At 40.6% G+C, this 16,177-nt stretch overlaps 1 protein-coding gene across 1 annotated transcript in view; it reads left to right on the top strand.

Moving 5' to 3' along the window:
• The first annotated feature begins 150 nt into the window (after positions 1-150).
• The window catches only part of RPA1 (replication protein A1), a 58,906-nt gene continuing 42,879 nt past the window's right edge, over positions 151-16,177 (top strand). Inside the window, exons 1-5 of the mRNA XM_051992168.1 lie at positions 151-324; positions 6,964-7,014; positions 7,479-7,557; positions 8,323-8,431; positions 12,819-12,907. Coding sequence (XP_051848128.1) covers positions 292-324; positions 6,964-7,014; positions 7,479-7,557; positions 8,323-8,431; positions 12,819-12,907 — 361 coding nt within the window. The 5' untranslated portion in view covers positions 151-291. The remainder of the gene's footprint in view (positions 325-6,963; positions 7,015-7,478; positions 7,558-8,322; positions 8,432-12,818; positions 12,908-16,177) is intronic.

Below are 16,177 nucleotides of genomic sequence, written 5' to 3'. Positions count from 1 at the left end.
CGCTCAGCTCAGGGGCCGGACGCCGGTGGGCGGGGCCTCACATCCTCCCCGCGCTCGAGGAAACTTGGCCAATGGGCTACCAGATTGGCGCTCTGAGCCCGCCTCCCACGCCGCCCGCGTCCGGAGCGCGAGAGCGACGCGCGTCACGGCCGGCCCGGACCAATCAGGCTTGAGCGCGCGGGAGAGACCCCCCCCACCCCCTTCCACCCTAGGACTCCACGGACCCCGCTCGAACCCCCCAGGAACCGAAAGAACTGTCGGATACCGGGAGGGCCAGCACAGCGGACAGCCATGAGCGGGCGCCTGAGCGAGGGGGCCATTGGGGTGAGGGGGGCGCGGAGGGCGCGGGGCCGGCTGCTGGGGGGGAGGGCCGCGGCTCTGTTGGCGGGAGCCAGAGAGGCGCCGGCTGGGAGAAGTGGGGGCGCTCCGGGGGGTGGGGGTGGAGTCAGTGTTGTGGGGACTCTAAAAGATGGGGCCTGTGTTGGGGACCAGGGAACCCAGTGACTTGGGGATGGGGGAAGGGCGTTTTAAGATATGAGGGACTCTGTTCAGAGGATTCTGGGGGAGCAGTGTTTAGGGGGCCTGGGAGAGTTGGAAGCGATTTCAGACCTCCCCCCTCTAAGGCCTGAACCAGAATCTCGCCTCTCAGCAAGTGGTTGTTGGAAGACCCTCAGTAAGGGGGGAGCCCCGCGTCCCCCAGAACAGCCGGTCCCAGTCCCCCTTGTCCCCGGGACTCTCTCTGGCTGTGGCTCCTGTCCGAGTTCAGGGGCCAGGCCAGCCCGGTCTAGCCCTGCCAGGCCTTCCTGGTCACAGCCTCCACCCCCCAAGTGTGCCCTTCCTGATCGGGAGGTCCCGGAGGTTTTCTGGGCTAGCGCTGAGTTTGGCCCCCTGTTGCTCAGCGTCCTCCAGATGCGCCCCTGGATCGTAAGCCCCTTCAGGTCAGGGGCCGATTTTTTGCCTTATTATCCTCAGCATTTAAGCACAGGGCCTGCCACATGTTGGTCTTTAATAAACGCTTGTGAACCGAGTCTCCACCATTCTGGTTGCTTTCCTCTGGTTGGTGGCTCTTAGATTCATTAAAGGCCTGGCTAAAATGTGACTTCAAGACTCATTTGCCAGATAAAATCTGAACTGTGCAGTACACTGTGGGACTGTTACTCCTCCATGCTTCTCTGGACACAGTCTGGGCAGCTCTTGCCCCGGCTTTTTTCTTTTTAAACTTTCATACCTCATCATTGATGCATATTGAGCTATAGTCAACTCAGTTTAGCTTTTTTTCAGATGCCCCGCTGTCTGTGCCTCTTACCGATCTTGTACTTGTCAAGTTGATCTTTTTAAACTCAACTGTAAGACTAAATTCATCCCTATTAAATTGCCTCCTATTTGATTTAGCAGAATATTTATCCATTCCCTCCCAACTTTATGCAGCTGAAGATTTGATGAGCATTTGATGTGCCTTTTCCTGTGATTGATAAAAATGTTCATAGTCCAAAAGACTAATCTCAGGCACTCCACTGGACTGCCTGACATTGAGATTTAATGGGCCCATCCATTCAACCTGTTTTTTTAAAAAATTTTTTTATTATAGCTTTTTATTTACAAGTTATATGAATGGGTAATTTTACAGCATTGACAATTGCCAAACCTTTTGCTCCCATTTTTCCCCTCCTTCCCCCCATCCCCTCCCCGTGATAGCAAGTTGACCAATACATGTTAAATATGTTAAAGTATAAATTAAATACAAGTATACATGTTCTAATAGTTTTTTGCTGTACAAAAAGAATCGGACTTTGAAATATTGTACAGTTAGACTGTGAAGGAAATCAAAAATACAAGTGGATAAAAATATAGGGATTGGGAATTCTATATAATGGTTCATAGTCATCTCCCAGAGTTCTTTTGCTGAGTGTAGCTGGTTCAGTTTATTATAGCTCGATTGGAACTGATTTGGTTCATCTCATTGCTGAAGATGGCCAGGTCCATCAGAATTGATCATCCTATAGTATTGTTGTTGAAGTATATAATGATCTCCTGGTCCTGGTCATTTCACTCAGCATCAGGTCGTGTAAGTCTCTCCAGGCCTTTCTGAAATCATCCTGCTGGTCGTTTCTTACCGAACAATAATATTCCATAATATTCATATACCACAATTTATTCAGCCATTCTCCAGTTGATGGGCATCCACTCAATTTCAGTTTCTGGTCACTACAAAGAGACCTGCCACAAATATTCGTGCACATACAGGTCCTTTTCCCTTCTTTAAGATTTTTTTGGGATATAAGCCCAGTAGAAACACTGCTGGATCAAAGGGTATGCACAGTTTGATAACTTTTTGAGCTTAGTTCCAAATCGCTCTCCAGAATGGTTGGATGTGTTCACAATTCCACCAACAATGTATCAGTGTCCCTGTTTTCCCACATCCCCTCCAACATTCCGCATTATCTTTCCCTGTCATTCTAGCCAATCTGACAGGTGTGAAGTGGTATCTCAGAGTTGTCTTTAATTTGCATTTCTCTGACTAATAATGACTTGGAGCCTCTTTTCATATGACTATTTCTAGCCATCTAGAAACTATTTCTAGTTTCAATTTCTTTGTCTGAGAATTGTCTGTTTATATCCTCATTCAGCCTGTTTTGTATGGGAATCTGTGGTCCACATCTCCACATTTTCTACAAGAGCATAATAAACTTTGTCAAATGTTTTAGGGAAAAGCAGATTTTTCAAAAGGACTTGACATTGGTTGGCAGGACTTGTTCTTGATGAAACCCTTCTGGTTTTTCACCATCATTTCTTCCTTTTCTGATTCATTAATTATGGTTAATGATTTTCATGGATCACAGAATTAGAAGGCGTCTTTGTAGACCATGTCTAGACATCCTACTCTTTCTCTGAATGCTTTGAAATCTGCTCTCCCACAGTCCACTGTATATTATATCTTAGACCATTCAGCTTCTTATGACTTGCCCAGGGTCACACAGCTAAGAAGTATTAAGTGTCTGAGGTCAGATTTGAACTCAGGTCCTCCTGATGTCAGGGCTGATGCTCTAGCCACTTAGCTGCTCCCATCCCTGTTAATCTTCAAATGCATATTCTTTGTCACCATTTGGATTCCCTCAAATTTGGAGATTTTTTTTTTGTGAACTCCTCACTCCCAAGGGTTTGATTCTCTCTATTCTGTTACTTTCAGATCTAGCCTCAGTCTCTTTCCTGATCTCTAGTTTCACATCACCGGTTGCCTGCTAGTCGATCTGGCTGGCTGTGGAATAGACAGCTGAAACCCAGTGTGTCCAAAGGAGGACTTGTTTTCCCCCTCAAATCCATCCTTCTGAACTTCCCTATGTCTTTTTTAAATTTGGGGGGCAGGGAGATTGGGGTTCTCTTGTCTAGGCTGAAAGTACAGGGGCCACTTGTGAAACTGATCTCATTTTGATCAGCATAAGAGCTTTGGCCTCCATATCTAATTTGGGCTGGTTTGCCCCTTCTTAGGTAATCTGGTGGCTTCCTACTGTAAAGCTCTTGAGGCTACCCATGTTATTGCAGATACCCCATCATAATGTCCTGGAAGTCCCTGCCAGTAGGGCTTATAGGCATGCTTCACCCTGCCATGGCCCTCTTTTTTTTTTTTTTTTTTTAAAGCACCACCTGTCTTAGTCACTCAGTTTTGCAACTCAGTATCCTTCAGAACCTCTCATCACATATTCAGTAAGTTGCTTAGTTTTCTTGTTTTTACCTCCGTAACATTTCTCTTTTTTTAGCATCCAAATTCTTTTAATATTTTAATTTTTCCCCAGTTACATTTAAAACAATTTTTTTACATTTGTTTTTATAACTCTTGAGTTCCAGATTCTCTCTCTTATCCTCAACCCCAACCCCCATTAAAAAAGCATATGGGAAGTTATGTAAAACATTTCCATAAAAGTCATGTTGTGAAAGAAAACATAGATATCCCCTCTTGGGGGAAAAAAAACCCTCAAGAAAAATAAAGTGAAAAAAGAAAGTGTGCTTCAATCTCTATTCAGACAATCAATTCTTTCTCTGGATATGGATAGGATTTTTCATCATAGGTCCTTCAGAGTAGTTGTGGATCATTGTAGTGCTGAGAATAGCTAAATCATTCACAGTTGCATCATTCCAGAACATTGCTATTATTTTGTACACAGTGCATTTCACTTTGCTTGATTTCATGGAGGACTTGCCAGGTATTTCTGAGAGTATCCTGCTCATCATTTCCCATAAAACAATAATATTCCATCATAGTCACATATCATGATTTATTCCCCAACTGATGGGCATTCCCTCAGTTTCCAATTTTTTGCCCTGAGAGAATAGCTGCTATAAATATTTTTGTACATGTAGGTCCTTAGTAGTATTGTGTATTTATAGCCCTTTGGGCATAGTTCATATCTTTTGACCGTTTACCAGTTGGGGCATGGCATGGCTCCATAGCAGCTTTCAAATAGGACTTCTCCACTCACACAGCTCCCTGACCTCATCACCTCTTGATTGTAGTCTAGGAATCATCCTGAGCCCCTCATCATCTGAACCCCACTCCTCCTCCCCATATCCAAGCTGTTGCTAAGGCCTACCAACTTTACCTCTGCAGCAGCTATTGAATATACCTTCTCTTCTCTGACCCAGTCACCACCCTCATCACCTCACACCTGGACTATTGGTGGGTCTGCCTTCTCAGGTTTTCCCCCAATCCATCCTCCATTCATTCCCTGAAGTGATTTTCCTAATGCAGAGAGATGATTATGTCACTCTTCCTCTCTCCCACTTAGTAAACTGCAATGACTTCGAGTGACCTGCAGGATCAAATACAAAATGTTTGGCATCCAGAGCCCCCTCCTACCTTTCCAAACTTCTCACAACTTACTCCCTGCAGTGTACCCTATGAACCAAGCTGTTTAACAAATGAGACTCTTCATCTCCTGACTCTGGGTATTTTCTAGCTGTCTTGGTTCCTGGAGTGGTCTTCCTTAACCATTCTGACTATTCTCTTCTCTGGCCTCCTAAAGTCCCAAATAATATCCTACTTTCTACAGAAAATCTTCCCTGACTTCTAAATTCCTTCTTAATTATTTCCTATTTATGGCATATATGGCTAGCTTTGTATAGATTTGTTTACATTTACCCCATTAGATTATAGGTTCTTTAAAGGGAGGGGTTATCTTTTTTCTTTTTATATCCCTAGTGCTTGGCACAATGCTGGCACATAGTAGGTGCTTAATAAATATTTGATGATTGATTGGATTGTTGTGATAGCTTCCTGATTGGTCTCCCTGCCTCAAGTCTTTCCCCTTCACTTCACCAGAGTGATTTTGTTTAAAATGTGCAGATCTCTTTGGGCTTCCTAATACCTCTAGGATCAAATATAATCTCTTTTTGGTGTTTGAAGCTTTTTACAATCTGTCTCTACATTTTTGGGCTTATGACACATGATTCTCTTTTATGAATTCTGGTCTTACGCTCTGTTTTCTTGTTTTTGCCCTTTAGAATCCCTAATTTTCTTTGAGGCTCAGCTCAAGCACCACCCACATGGAGCCTTCTCCCATTTCTGAGCTGCTGGTCTTGTTCCCCAAATTGTTATGTATGTAGCTGTGTATGTTCATGTTGTCTCTTTCAGTTGGAATAGGTTCTTTTCCTTTTAAGAACAAAAGTTTTGGGAGTCATACCTATGGGGGGACAGTGACTTTGTATCTTTGTATCCCTAATTTCCAGCACAGTGTCTAGAAAATTGTAGTTGCTTAATAAGGGCTTGTTATTTGATTGGTTATATTTTAAAAATTACATATTGCTACTCTGTTCCTTTTCTGTAAACAATAGTTTTTAAATAAGGTACATCCTTCCAGAGGCATAGTCAAATAATAACACTTCCTATCAAGTCTGTGATGCCTGCAAGGTTGAATTCACCCTTTTGCTTTGAGATGCTTGTGACCTCATGTGTTGTGCATTTGTTTCATTTTCTCAGGTCACAGATTTTAAATGTTCTTGGTTTCTTTCTAGGATTTTGATCCTGAGGGGTGAGCGTTATTGGTGGTGAGGGGGGTATTTGTATAGTATAGAGAGAAGGGTAGTAATTGTGTGTAATTGCTGGCATTTAAAGGTGGAAATCTTTTGCCTATGGAGAGGGTCAGAAAGAAGTTGGGACTCTGTATACGTGTGTGTTAGTAGAGGAGGGGTTTGGAGCCGTGGAGAAAAGGAAATAAAAAGTGGTAGGGAGATAGAGGGAAACACTGATGGTGAGGGTTGGGAAATGACTATAGTAGGATTGGCTGACCCTTGGGCATACAGGTAGAGATGGCTTGCACTAGATGTGTTCTGAAGTAAAGCAGGAATGATTCATCACTTTACCATGAAATTCACATGGAATTCTCTTGGCTGTTCTAGTCAATTTGAAATGTAAATACGCCTATATTTCATCCTCACCATCTGTCCAGTTCCAACCTTGATTGTCAATCAGAAGCACTTAGCCATGATTTTGAGCCAAAAGATGCAGATCACAGTCTGTAGGCCAGAACTCCTATGATAGCAAAAGAGATTCTGCATGTAGCTAGCCAGTGTGTCATGGAATACTAATCATCTGTTTTAAAAGTTAGGTATCACATAAAGCTGCATTGTTAGTAGTGCTAATGTCTTTGAATATGAAGAGCCACTTTTTGTGGTGTATGTGTATGGTCTGCATGTTTGAGAGAAAGAATAAATCTTGTCCTGCTTGAACTTAAATTGAGCCAAGTGTGGTGGTGATCTGGGGTTGTATGGGGAAGGAGAGAAGGGGCATTGTTCAAGGTGACAAGGTTGATTTTAAACAAGAAGCTTTTCTAAGGATTGAGTGTCCTCTTCCCTTTTAATCAGCTCTTCCTAAGGTCTCTGAGACCTAAACTATTACTAGGTTTTATGTTTGTGCAGAAAAAATTTCACATCAGTTCAGTTATAACTAAAATTATCATTGTCTCTTTTCAGCTCATAATGCAACAAGGAGATACTACTATAAAACCCATACTCCAAGTCATTGTAAGTATCCAAGTACACAACATTATCTTTCTAACTTATAAATGCAAATGAAATTAGTGCTACATTTGTATAAGATGTTTGTGGGAAAGCGGAAGGAGCAGGTAGGAGGCAGCTTTGGGTCTTTGCAACTTCGGCAAGAGGTGATGACTTACTTTGGCTCAAGGTGTTGATCAGAGGCTTTCCCTTCCCTACTAGCAGCAAGTCCTCAGTGAACACTTGCTTAATGATTTATTTGTGGATTGGGTTTGATTTTGGGGAAGGGAAGGAACAAAGGTCTTAGTGGGGAGTGAAAGAGAAATGCTTCAATCCAGTTTCTTTTCACTTATTTTTAGGTATCCAAGGGAGTGGTCTTAACATTTTTGTCTCGTGTTGTGCTAATGTCAGATTTATTCTCTGCCATTGTGTTGGGTGTTGCAGGAGAGTCCATAAGAAGGCAGGTTAATAACTCAAGTTTTCTATCCTAGAACATCCGGCCGATTGCTACAGGAAATTCTCCACCCCGTTATCGAATGCTCATGAGTGATGGATTGAATACTGTATCCTGTGAGTACAGTGTATAGAATTAAGAATTTGGTTCTGTTGAAGTGATAGAAGTACTCCCACCATCTTAAAATCCAACATTTTATGACATTCAAGAGCCTTATTTTAAGGCATACATGGAGTTGGCAATATAATTCTGACAGAATTGCAGCTGGCAGAGCATTTTAACAATAGAACAGTCCAAGTGGAAAGCTGCCACTTGGCTTAATTAATTTTCTCTAACTGGCTCTATATGTTTTCTGTGTGATTAATTTCCCTGAGGATGATATTGACTTTAAGTGAATGTGATGGGTTAGTTGTCCTATACCTGCTTCTCTTGAATTTTATTTCTATGTTGGGAGCTTAAAAAGGGAGATAGACTTTGGGGAATTTGTTGCTAGAGTTAGCAAACACATGTTCTGCATGTGAGAGACTCTTAAGGGTGGGTTTTTTTGGGGTTTTTTTTTGTATTTGGTCATGAACTAGAATAGTTCTAAAAGGTGAATTTGGGCACATTGAGATAAAGGTGTATAGATATGTTGCGATGAATATTTGCTAACAGCAAATGACTGTCGTAATCATCTTGTGGAGTAGAGAAATTGGGGCAGGGAATCTGTGCAAATCACAGTTTCGCCTTAATTTCAGAGAACATCTGTTTTTATTACGTGCTCACTGTTACACTGATATAGGACTTTTACCCCAACTTGATCAGCATTCATGTTCTTTGGATTGAAGTGTCAGGAGACCAACTCGACATGTTGTAGAGATTAAATCTCTCTTACTTTTCAGCTTTCATGTTGGCAACACAGCTGAATGTACTGGTGGAGGAAGAGCGTTTGTCAAGCAACTGCATTTGCCAGGTTAACCGGTACATTGTTAATACCCTGAAATTTGGAAGGTCTGTGTTCTTTTTTCTTTCTTTCCTGTTTCATTGAGTGGGGATGTTAATTTGTTAAAATGAGCATATAAATCTAACTCTAGGTCTGTAAAATGGGCAGCCCTTAGGAAGCAGGAATTGAGGCTTTATTAAGTAGTAGTAATAGGACTGGTTCAGACCTCGAATATACTGGTTATCCAACATCACTAGTTAAAGTATATCTCAACTTTTTGTTTTTTAATGTCTTTTTGATGGCAGAGGGAAGGATCCTTTATTACATTGACTTCCTTTTATATATTTATTTCTCATCGGAGCTTTTAGATTAATGGCTTACTTTTATGAAGTAGAGCCCCAATGTAAAGACACATTTCAAGCACCTAACCTAGTATTACCTATCAGACTCCTTTTCTGATGACATTTGTTAGATGTTATAGTAAAGAATCCTTTTGTGTGTGGTTGGAGTGGAGAGCTACTTTCTACTCTCAAATTCTGTGATTTCCCTCTCTTTCCCTTTTTTCCCCCCATTTAAAAAATTTTTTTGTATTTTATTTCTACTCAGAAAATCATAAAGATCTGGAAGGCATCTCAGCGGTCATCCTGTGCCTTCTTCAGAGGCTCCAAGTATCTTGTAGCTCCCTTGTTTTAGTATAAGGTACCTGGGAACCATTGAGATTAAATGATTTGCCAGTTACAGGGGGACAATTTGAATCCTGGCTCTTTGCCTATAGTAGACTTCCTGTACCATGGTTCATCCTTAACACACACACACACACACACACACACACACACACCCCTCCTAGACTGTAAGGAAATGTTTAGTTTTTGTCTTTGTATTCCCAGTGCCGGTATTCCAACATATTAGATGGTACTTAAATGTTTGAATTGAAGATTAAATGGTGTTTTATCTTAAATAAATGAGGGCCACATTTAGTTATATTTAGCATCTTTTTTTTTTAAATTTTTAATAGCTTTTTATTTACAAGTTATATGCATGGGTCATTTTACAGCATTGACAATTGCCAAACCTTTTGTTCCAATTTTTCCCCTCACCCCCTCCCCTAGATGGCAGGATGATCAATACATGTTAAATATGTTAAAGTATAAATTAAATAAAAAATAATTACACATGTCCAAACCGTTATTTTGCTGTACAAAAAGAATCAGACTCTGAAATATTGTACAATTAGCCTTTGAAGGAAATCAAAAATGCAGGCGGGCAAAAATATAGGGATTGGGAATTCAATGTAATGGTTCTTAGTCATCTCCCAGAGTTTTTTTGCTGGGTGTAGTGGTTGGGTTCATTATTGCTCCATTGGAACTGATTTGGTTCATCTCATTGCTGAAGATAGCCAGGTCCATCAGAATTGATCGTCATATAGTATTGTTGTTGAAGTATATATATATTAACCACCTTAATAAATAATCTGACCTTCTGAGCATAGCTTTCATGAGAATTAAAAGAATGTACTTAAGTGATAATTTATAGTATTTCAGAATTCAAATAGCCCATATTACTAAAAACTTATTTCTGAGTAAGGCCTGTCTATGACTGCTCATTTTTACTTTAACTTGAGAGAAAAGCAAATTTTTAGGTGTAAAAATAACTTTTGCTGCTTGTAATTTTTTGTGGTTTTCACCTCTTGTTAACTGTGTCTACATAACTTGTCTTCCGTGACATTGCAGGCCTATGTCTTTGAAGTGATTTGTGACCATGGTGCAGTGCTGCCTTTTGATTCCGTCTGCCCCATAAATTCAACAGAACAGGCATCTTTAGTCTGATTTTATAGACTTGAGCAGAGAGGGGAGAGTACTTGTTAAAGTTTGAGGGAAAGTCCAGGACTCAGAACCAGTGATTCTTTTTCTTAGGTGGCTGCTCTTCCATGCTGTCATCTGATGTCCAAGTGACTGAAGGAAACATTCTTCCCATGAGCCCTAGATCTCCCAAACTTGAAGTTTCATTCAGTTGGCTTTTAAGTCCCAGCTAGGGATCAGGAGCTCACATTGTACTAGGATTCAGTTTGCTGACTCTTTCTGGTTGTGAGCTTGACCCTTTGATGTTGGTGAATCACAGTTTCTCTTCCACTTGCAAAGGAAAGGGAGGGGGAACATGAGTTCTAGTTTCTCCAAGATTTGTGATTCTTACTTTTAACTCACAATTATTGGCGAATATTTTTTGAGAGGAGGAAGAGAAGGAATACTTGGTCCTGTGAACTCTTTGGTGGGGAGTTCTCTCCCAAAGCCTCTTTGGCATCTCCTTGATGGCTTCCAGTTGGAGACGAGTATCTGGAATCCGCAGACGGATAGCTAGTATATGCCAGACACAGGACTTGGGGAGCCTTTCTCCTTCATTCCAGCCTGCATCTCTCAGTTCTGTGTTCCCCCAATCAAAACAGACTAACTAAAGACCACAAACAAAGTCTAGAAACCTTATGGGATTTGGAGAAGAGATTAGTGTTATCAACTTGATTAATTATCAACTTGGATTTCATACCTGTTTACTTGTGTTTTAGGTGATAAAATGGTAAAATCCTGAAAGCAGGATACCAAATTGAGGCAAGCTGAACAAAGATTTCTATTATTTATTTATTTATTTATTTTATTTATTTTATTTTTATTTAATAATTACTTTATATTGACACTCGTTTCTGTTCCGATTTTTTTTTTTCCCTCCTTCCCTCCACCCCCTCCCCTAGATGGCAAGCAGTCCTTTATATGTTGGATATGTTGCAGTATATCCTAGATATCTATTAATTATTTTGAGAAATGTTGTGTTCCTTACCTTTTATTCATTCCTCCCTCCCTCCCAGGCAATTGGGGTTAAGTGACTTGCCCAGGGTCACACAGCTAGGACGTGTTAAGTCAAATTTGAACTTGGATCCTCCTGACTTCAGGGCTGGTCTTTTATATACTTTGCCACCTAGCTGCCCCCCATTCCTTATTTCTTGAGAAGCAAAGGTCCAATTAATTGATGGATCCTTTCACTTTTGAAAAAATGTTAGCCCTGTAACCTGGCAACATGGGTAAACATGCTAGAATATATTTCAAAAAGTGTTTTAAATATCTGAAGCTTTGGAGTGTATTCATTTTTGAAGTACCTTTTTCTGTGAGAAACCTTGATTTCCTGTTCTGGAATGCAGTGTCATATTTCGGTTCACTGATCAAAGGTTTTTTCATATAAAATAATATCTGCAGGTTTTTGGGAAGTAGACTCAGGCTTTCTTGGAGGGTCCATTGGATCTTCATCTTTTTTTATTTTAACAGTTGAAGACTTAAAAAAGGAGTTTTTTGAGAAAGGCAACTTCATATGGACTGAAAGTCAGGAGGTCCAAGTTCTAATAGGGGCCTCTCACTTGTTGGCTTTGGGATATTGAGTAAATCAGTTACCTCTGCCGCAGTTTCCTCATCTGTTAGTTGGGGATATCATATTTGTACCATTTATTTCATGGAGTTATTGATTCAGATGCATCATGGTCTTGCCTATTTTTATTATTTCTCTTATTGAATCTGTACAACTGTTGGTGTAAGTTGAATTTTTACTGAAAATATAAAAGCCACATCAGTTAATTATACATATACATATACACTGATACTATTGAAAATAAAATCTTTTTGTTAAAGCTGTTTAACATTCTACTTCTGTAGTTGTTCCTACCCTTTTTTCATATAAAGACCATTTTTTTTAACCTCAAAAAGTTTCATGGACATTATATATATGATAGTAGTTCTGTTATTTGTAGGTATTAATTGAGAAAATAAATGATAACATGGTTGCTGTGCATTCACCAATGAATGTTATTGGTGTCTGTATACATTTGAAAAATAATGTATATATGTGTGAGACATTCAGTCTATGGAAAATGTGTTTATTATAATGAGTCACACTGCATGTTGTTGGTGTTAAATAAAGAACAGAATCATTCTGCTTGGGGGTGGGGAGTGTGTGTGTGTGTGTGTGTGTGTGTGTGTGTGTGTGTGTACACACATACCTTTTGCAATAGCTCTGGAGCTCCTGAGAAATCAATGAACCACAAGCTGGGAATTACTACTGGGAGTTTTTCCTTGTGTCATTTGCCCCTTTTGAAGAGGTGCTGTTTATGAAATAAGATGCATTATTATGTTTAAGAGGTGCAAGGAAGGGTTATGTTTTAGAACAGAGAAAATGTACCCATGGAACACAAAATATGCAGTGAAAAAATTAGGGAAATATTCAGTGTGAGAATCATTAGAATAACTTATTTCCCAAGTTATTTGGCCATTTCAGAAGTAGTTAATGCAGAGAAAGTCATTATTAGAATAGTCAGTAGGGATTGAATGTTTATGAAGCAGCCTGCATGAGAGCTCGAGGTCTTAAGCTTACATGTACTTTTCCTTTTACTGATTCTAACTTTGTATTCTTTTGCCCTTATAGGAAGGTGGTTATATTGATGGATTTAGAAGTTTTGCAATCTGCTGATGAAGTTGGAGGAAAGATTGGCAATCCAGTGCCCTATAATGAAGGTAGGGCATAGCTGTTTGCATAGTTCAGATGACCAAATTGAATGAATGTTTAGAGTATACCATCTTGATCCCTCTCATTTTACTTATACGTTAATGAAAAAAATGAGGATTCTTGGCCCTTGGTAATAATTGTCATTCTGTCATCATTTTCCATTTCTAAGGAAATCTGTTACATGCTGAGTTAAGAAAAGAGGGAAAATTCTATTTAATGTTGGACATGATTTAAATTCAGCTGTTTTTCTTCAAATGCATTCTTGTCTCTAGGGATAAAAAGTGCATATAACATAAATATGTCATGAATGACAAAATCTACAATTCTTTTTAAAGACTAAAAAATTAAATACCTGAGTTTTTTTTTTTTTTTTGGATAAGGGAAAATAACATCAGTGAGACTAATCCCATATTAAAATATCATTGTTATTTGGAAAATCAGCGCATAGCTTATTTTACATAAATGATTGTTTTCTCCCCAGGTTCTTGACTAATGTGACAGCATATTTCTCGTGAGCTATAGTTAGTCATCTGTTGAAATTGTCTCTGTATCACTTACTGTTGCTAAGAGGCAACTGCTATCTTGCCTAGCTAAACATTCTTAGAAATTCTTCAAACTGTTATTCTAATGAAATCTTCTGCTAAATGTTAAATTTGGCCTTCAGATATTTAGTAACTGATAACAAGCCGATCCGACCTTTGTAGTTTTTTGGAAAGGTGTATTTGATACATTAATATTTTATATTAAATAGTTCTTGATTTTGAATCTTTCATAAGATGGAAATCTTATGAATACTGCTACTCCTTTTGGTTGACTTGAGAAAGGATCTATCATTGCACTAGAGTGATTAACTGGACTTTTAAAAATGATCATCATTTTTTGAAATGGCTGGGGACCATGTCTGGATCATGGTTGTTTCATAAATCGAGTCATAGATTGGTGTGAGCTTCTCTTTTTATTTGTCTTAATTGTTGCTTCTTGAAAGACTTGGGAAGGCAGATGAAGATGCTGTGCCTTCAGAGACTGAGGGTTATTGATGGCCTGACAAGACTCTGTTTGACTCTCTGGATCCGATGCTTCTGAATGCCTGAGTTCTGGCTAAGAGGAGCTTACTTAGTCTACCTAAATCTTGCAAAGAAATACTTTGGAGCTTTTCCCTATTATGCTATGGGAAGAATCTGGGTCATTCTAGTAAGGCTTGAGAGATTAATAAAGAAGGAAAAAAGAAAAAGATGGCTACTTTCAGGGTTCCCAATTTGAATTTGAAAATTGATGATACATCCATGTAAATATGTGCAAATTATATTCAAATGCGTGGAGAGGCCTCTTAGCAATTTTATATATAGTATGAAATTGTGGCACTTGGGAAAATCCTGCTGGAAGCCAGGGCTTCTGTGTAGGGATTCTGAGAGTTAGTATGGAGGCTGGGGCATCTGAAGATGCTCAGATAGAAACCAGGGACCAGAGGGAAGAGAAACAGTGAAGACGGGACTCGAGCTAATATTAGGGACAGAGCAAATGCTACGAGAGGGTGGGATTTTATTTAATTCAAAATAAAAATGAATGTCAGGAAGACTTCATAATTTTTCCTACAGAGCTGTACTGTTGCTTGATGTAAATTTGTTCGATATGTCATCATCAGTGTCAACATCAGCGATGGCAGTTTCTTTTTAGAATAGTTATGATGATTTGAATGACAAAGCATTTGCTGAGTGCTTACTCCACATCAGGCCCTGGGCTTAGTGCTGGGGATCCAAGTAGAAGAAAGCAAAGTCAGCCGAAAGCTCTTATCTCAGTAGTCTCAGGGGCAGAAACCTCAATTCTGGGGATCGGGACTGCTGACCAGAACTCTGGCTGCTTGGTTTGGAGAGATCCAGTACTGGGTGGCACCAGCTGGATGCTCCCTGCAGAGGCCAGCCACCTGGTTTTTTTCTGTCATATCTGAAAATAAATGGTTTTGGTTATTTTCAACAACTCTATTTAACCAATATTTCTCAAATACCTGTTATGTATTTAACACTTGTCTTGGTGCTAGGGGTACAAAGTGATCTCTGCCCTTGAAGATCTGTTCTGTTAGGGAGAACAGCATGTGAATAGGAATTAAAATGGGCCTCTTAAATCAGATCACTTCTGTGGGGAGAGGAGGACTTTGGGGCTTGAGAATGGAGAACGTGGGGGTCCTGGGAGGTGGAGGTGAGAGATGTTCTAAGTGGAGGGAGTGGGCAGTCTGTATACAGGGTGAAGATGGAGGATAGAGGGGTGTGCCAGGAGCAGAGAGAAGGTCAGTTTGTTTGAAGGAGTGCTCCAGGAGGAGTTTGGACAACTGGTGGCCCCAGCTGGGAAAAGCTCTGGAGTCTGAGAGACGAGTTTGTGGTTGCTCTAGGAGGCTTTGGGATTAGACCTCTTGCCCAGGGCCATGACCGGGGCCAACCTAAGCTTGCCAGCTGTGTGGGGGAGGCCAAGGATGTGGGCACAGCAGCAAGGGGCCCAGTCCTGGCTGTGTGACTTCTCCATCTGCATTCAGCAGCCTGTGTGTAGGAGCAGAGAACGCAAATGATGGGAATATTCCAAGGTTGCAGCTGGAAAGGAATGAACAGCAAAATGGTGAAAACAGGGAGCGTAAGAGTATAAGGAAGACATAAGCGAAGTCTTGAGTTAAGAGATTGAAGGGAGGAGTATGAATGGGAAGGAGCCTGCATGGGTACAGTGACAGGGCTGGGGGGAGGACAGGAACAGAGCGAGAGGGAAGGAGGTCTGGGCAGCGATAGATTGATAAAATGCCATGGTCAGAGGAACATAATGGGTAGTAGAACTAGAACACTTGTGGGTGGAATGGGATAAGCTGTGAGTCACTTCTGGAGGGGAGAGGAACAGATCGTGGGAGATGGGTGAATGAGAAGCTACATGAGGGTATGTTAACATCTAAGTCCAAGTCCCCAAGAACAAGTAGAACATGGAGAGCAGGGAACGTGGTAAACAGTCAGGGAGTGAGGTTTAACCTGGAAGCCAATTAACTGGAGGACAGACAGAGGGCAAAACTCTTGTCCTGCTAGATGGTCAGGGTGGGCCTGGGTGGATGGAATGCTGAGTTTGGCCTCCAGTCAACAGCCAGATAGGTTTTGCCCCAAGGCTCACTTCTAGGTGGAGCAAATTTAAAAATTTAAGTTCTCTTTATTTTGTTTACCAAAGTCAATTAAACTAGATGTTATACTTTGAAGTCAATAGGAGGTAGAAAAATTTTAGTTTAAGAGGTTTTTGTCATGGCTATTGGGAGATAT

Source organism: Antechinus flavipes, chromosome 4, assembly GCF_016432865.1.
Source record: "Antechinus flavipes isolate AdamAnt ecotype Samford, QLD, Australia chromosome 4, AdamAnt_v2, whole genome shotgun sequence".
NCBI classification, from domain to species: domain Eukaryota; kingdom Metazoa; phylum Chordata; class Mammalia; order Dasyuromorphia; family Dasyuridae; genus Antechinus; species Antechinus flavipes.
Note: the sequence above shows the minus strand (reverse complement) of the source record. Positions and strands in the feature narration are given on the sequence as shown.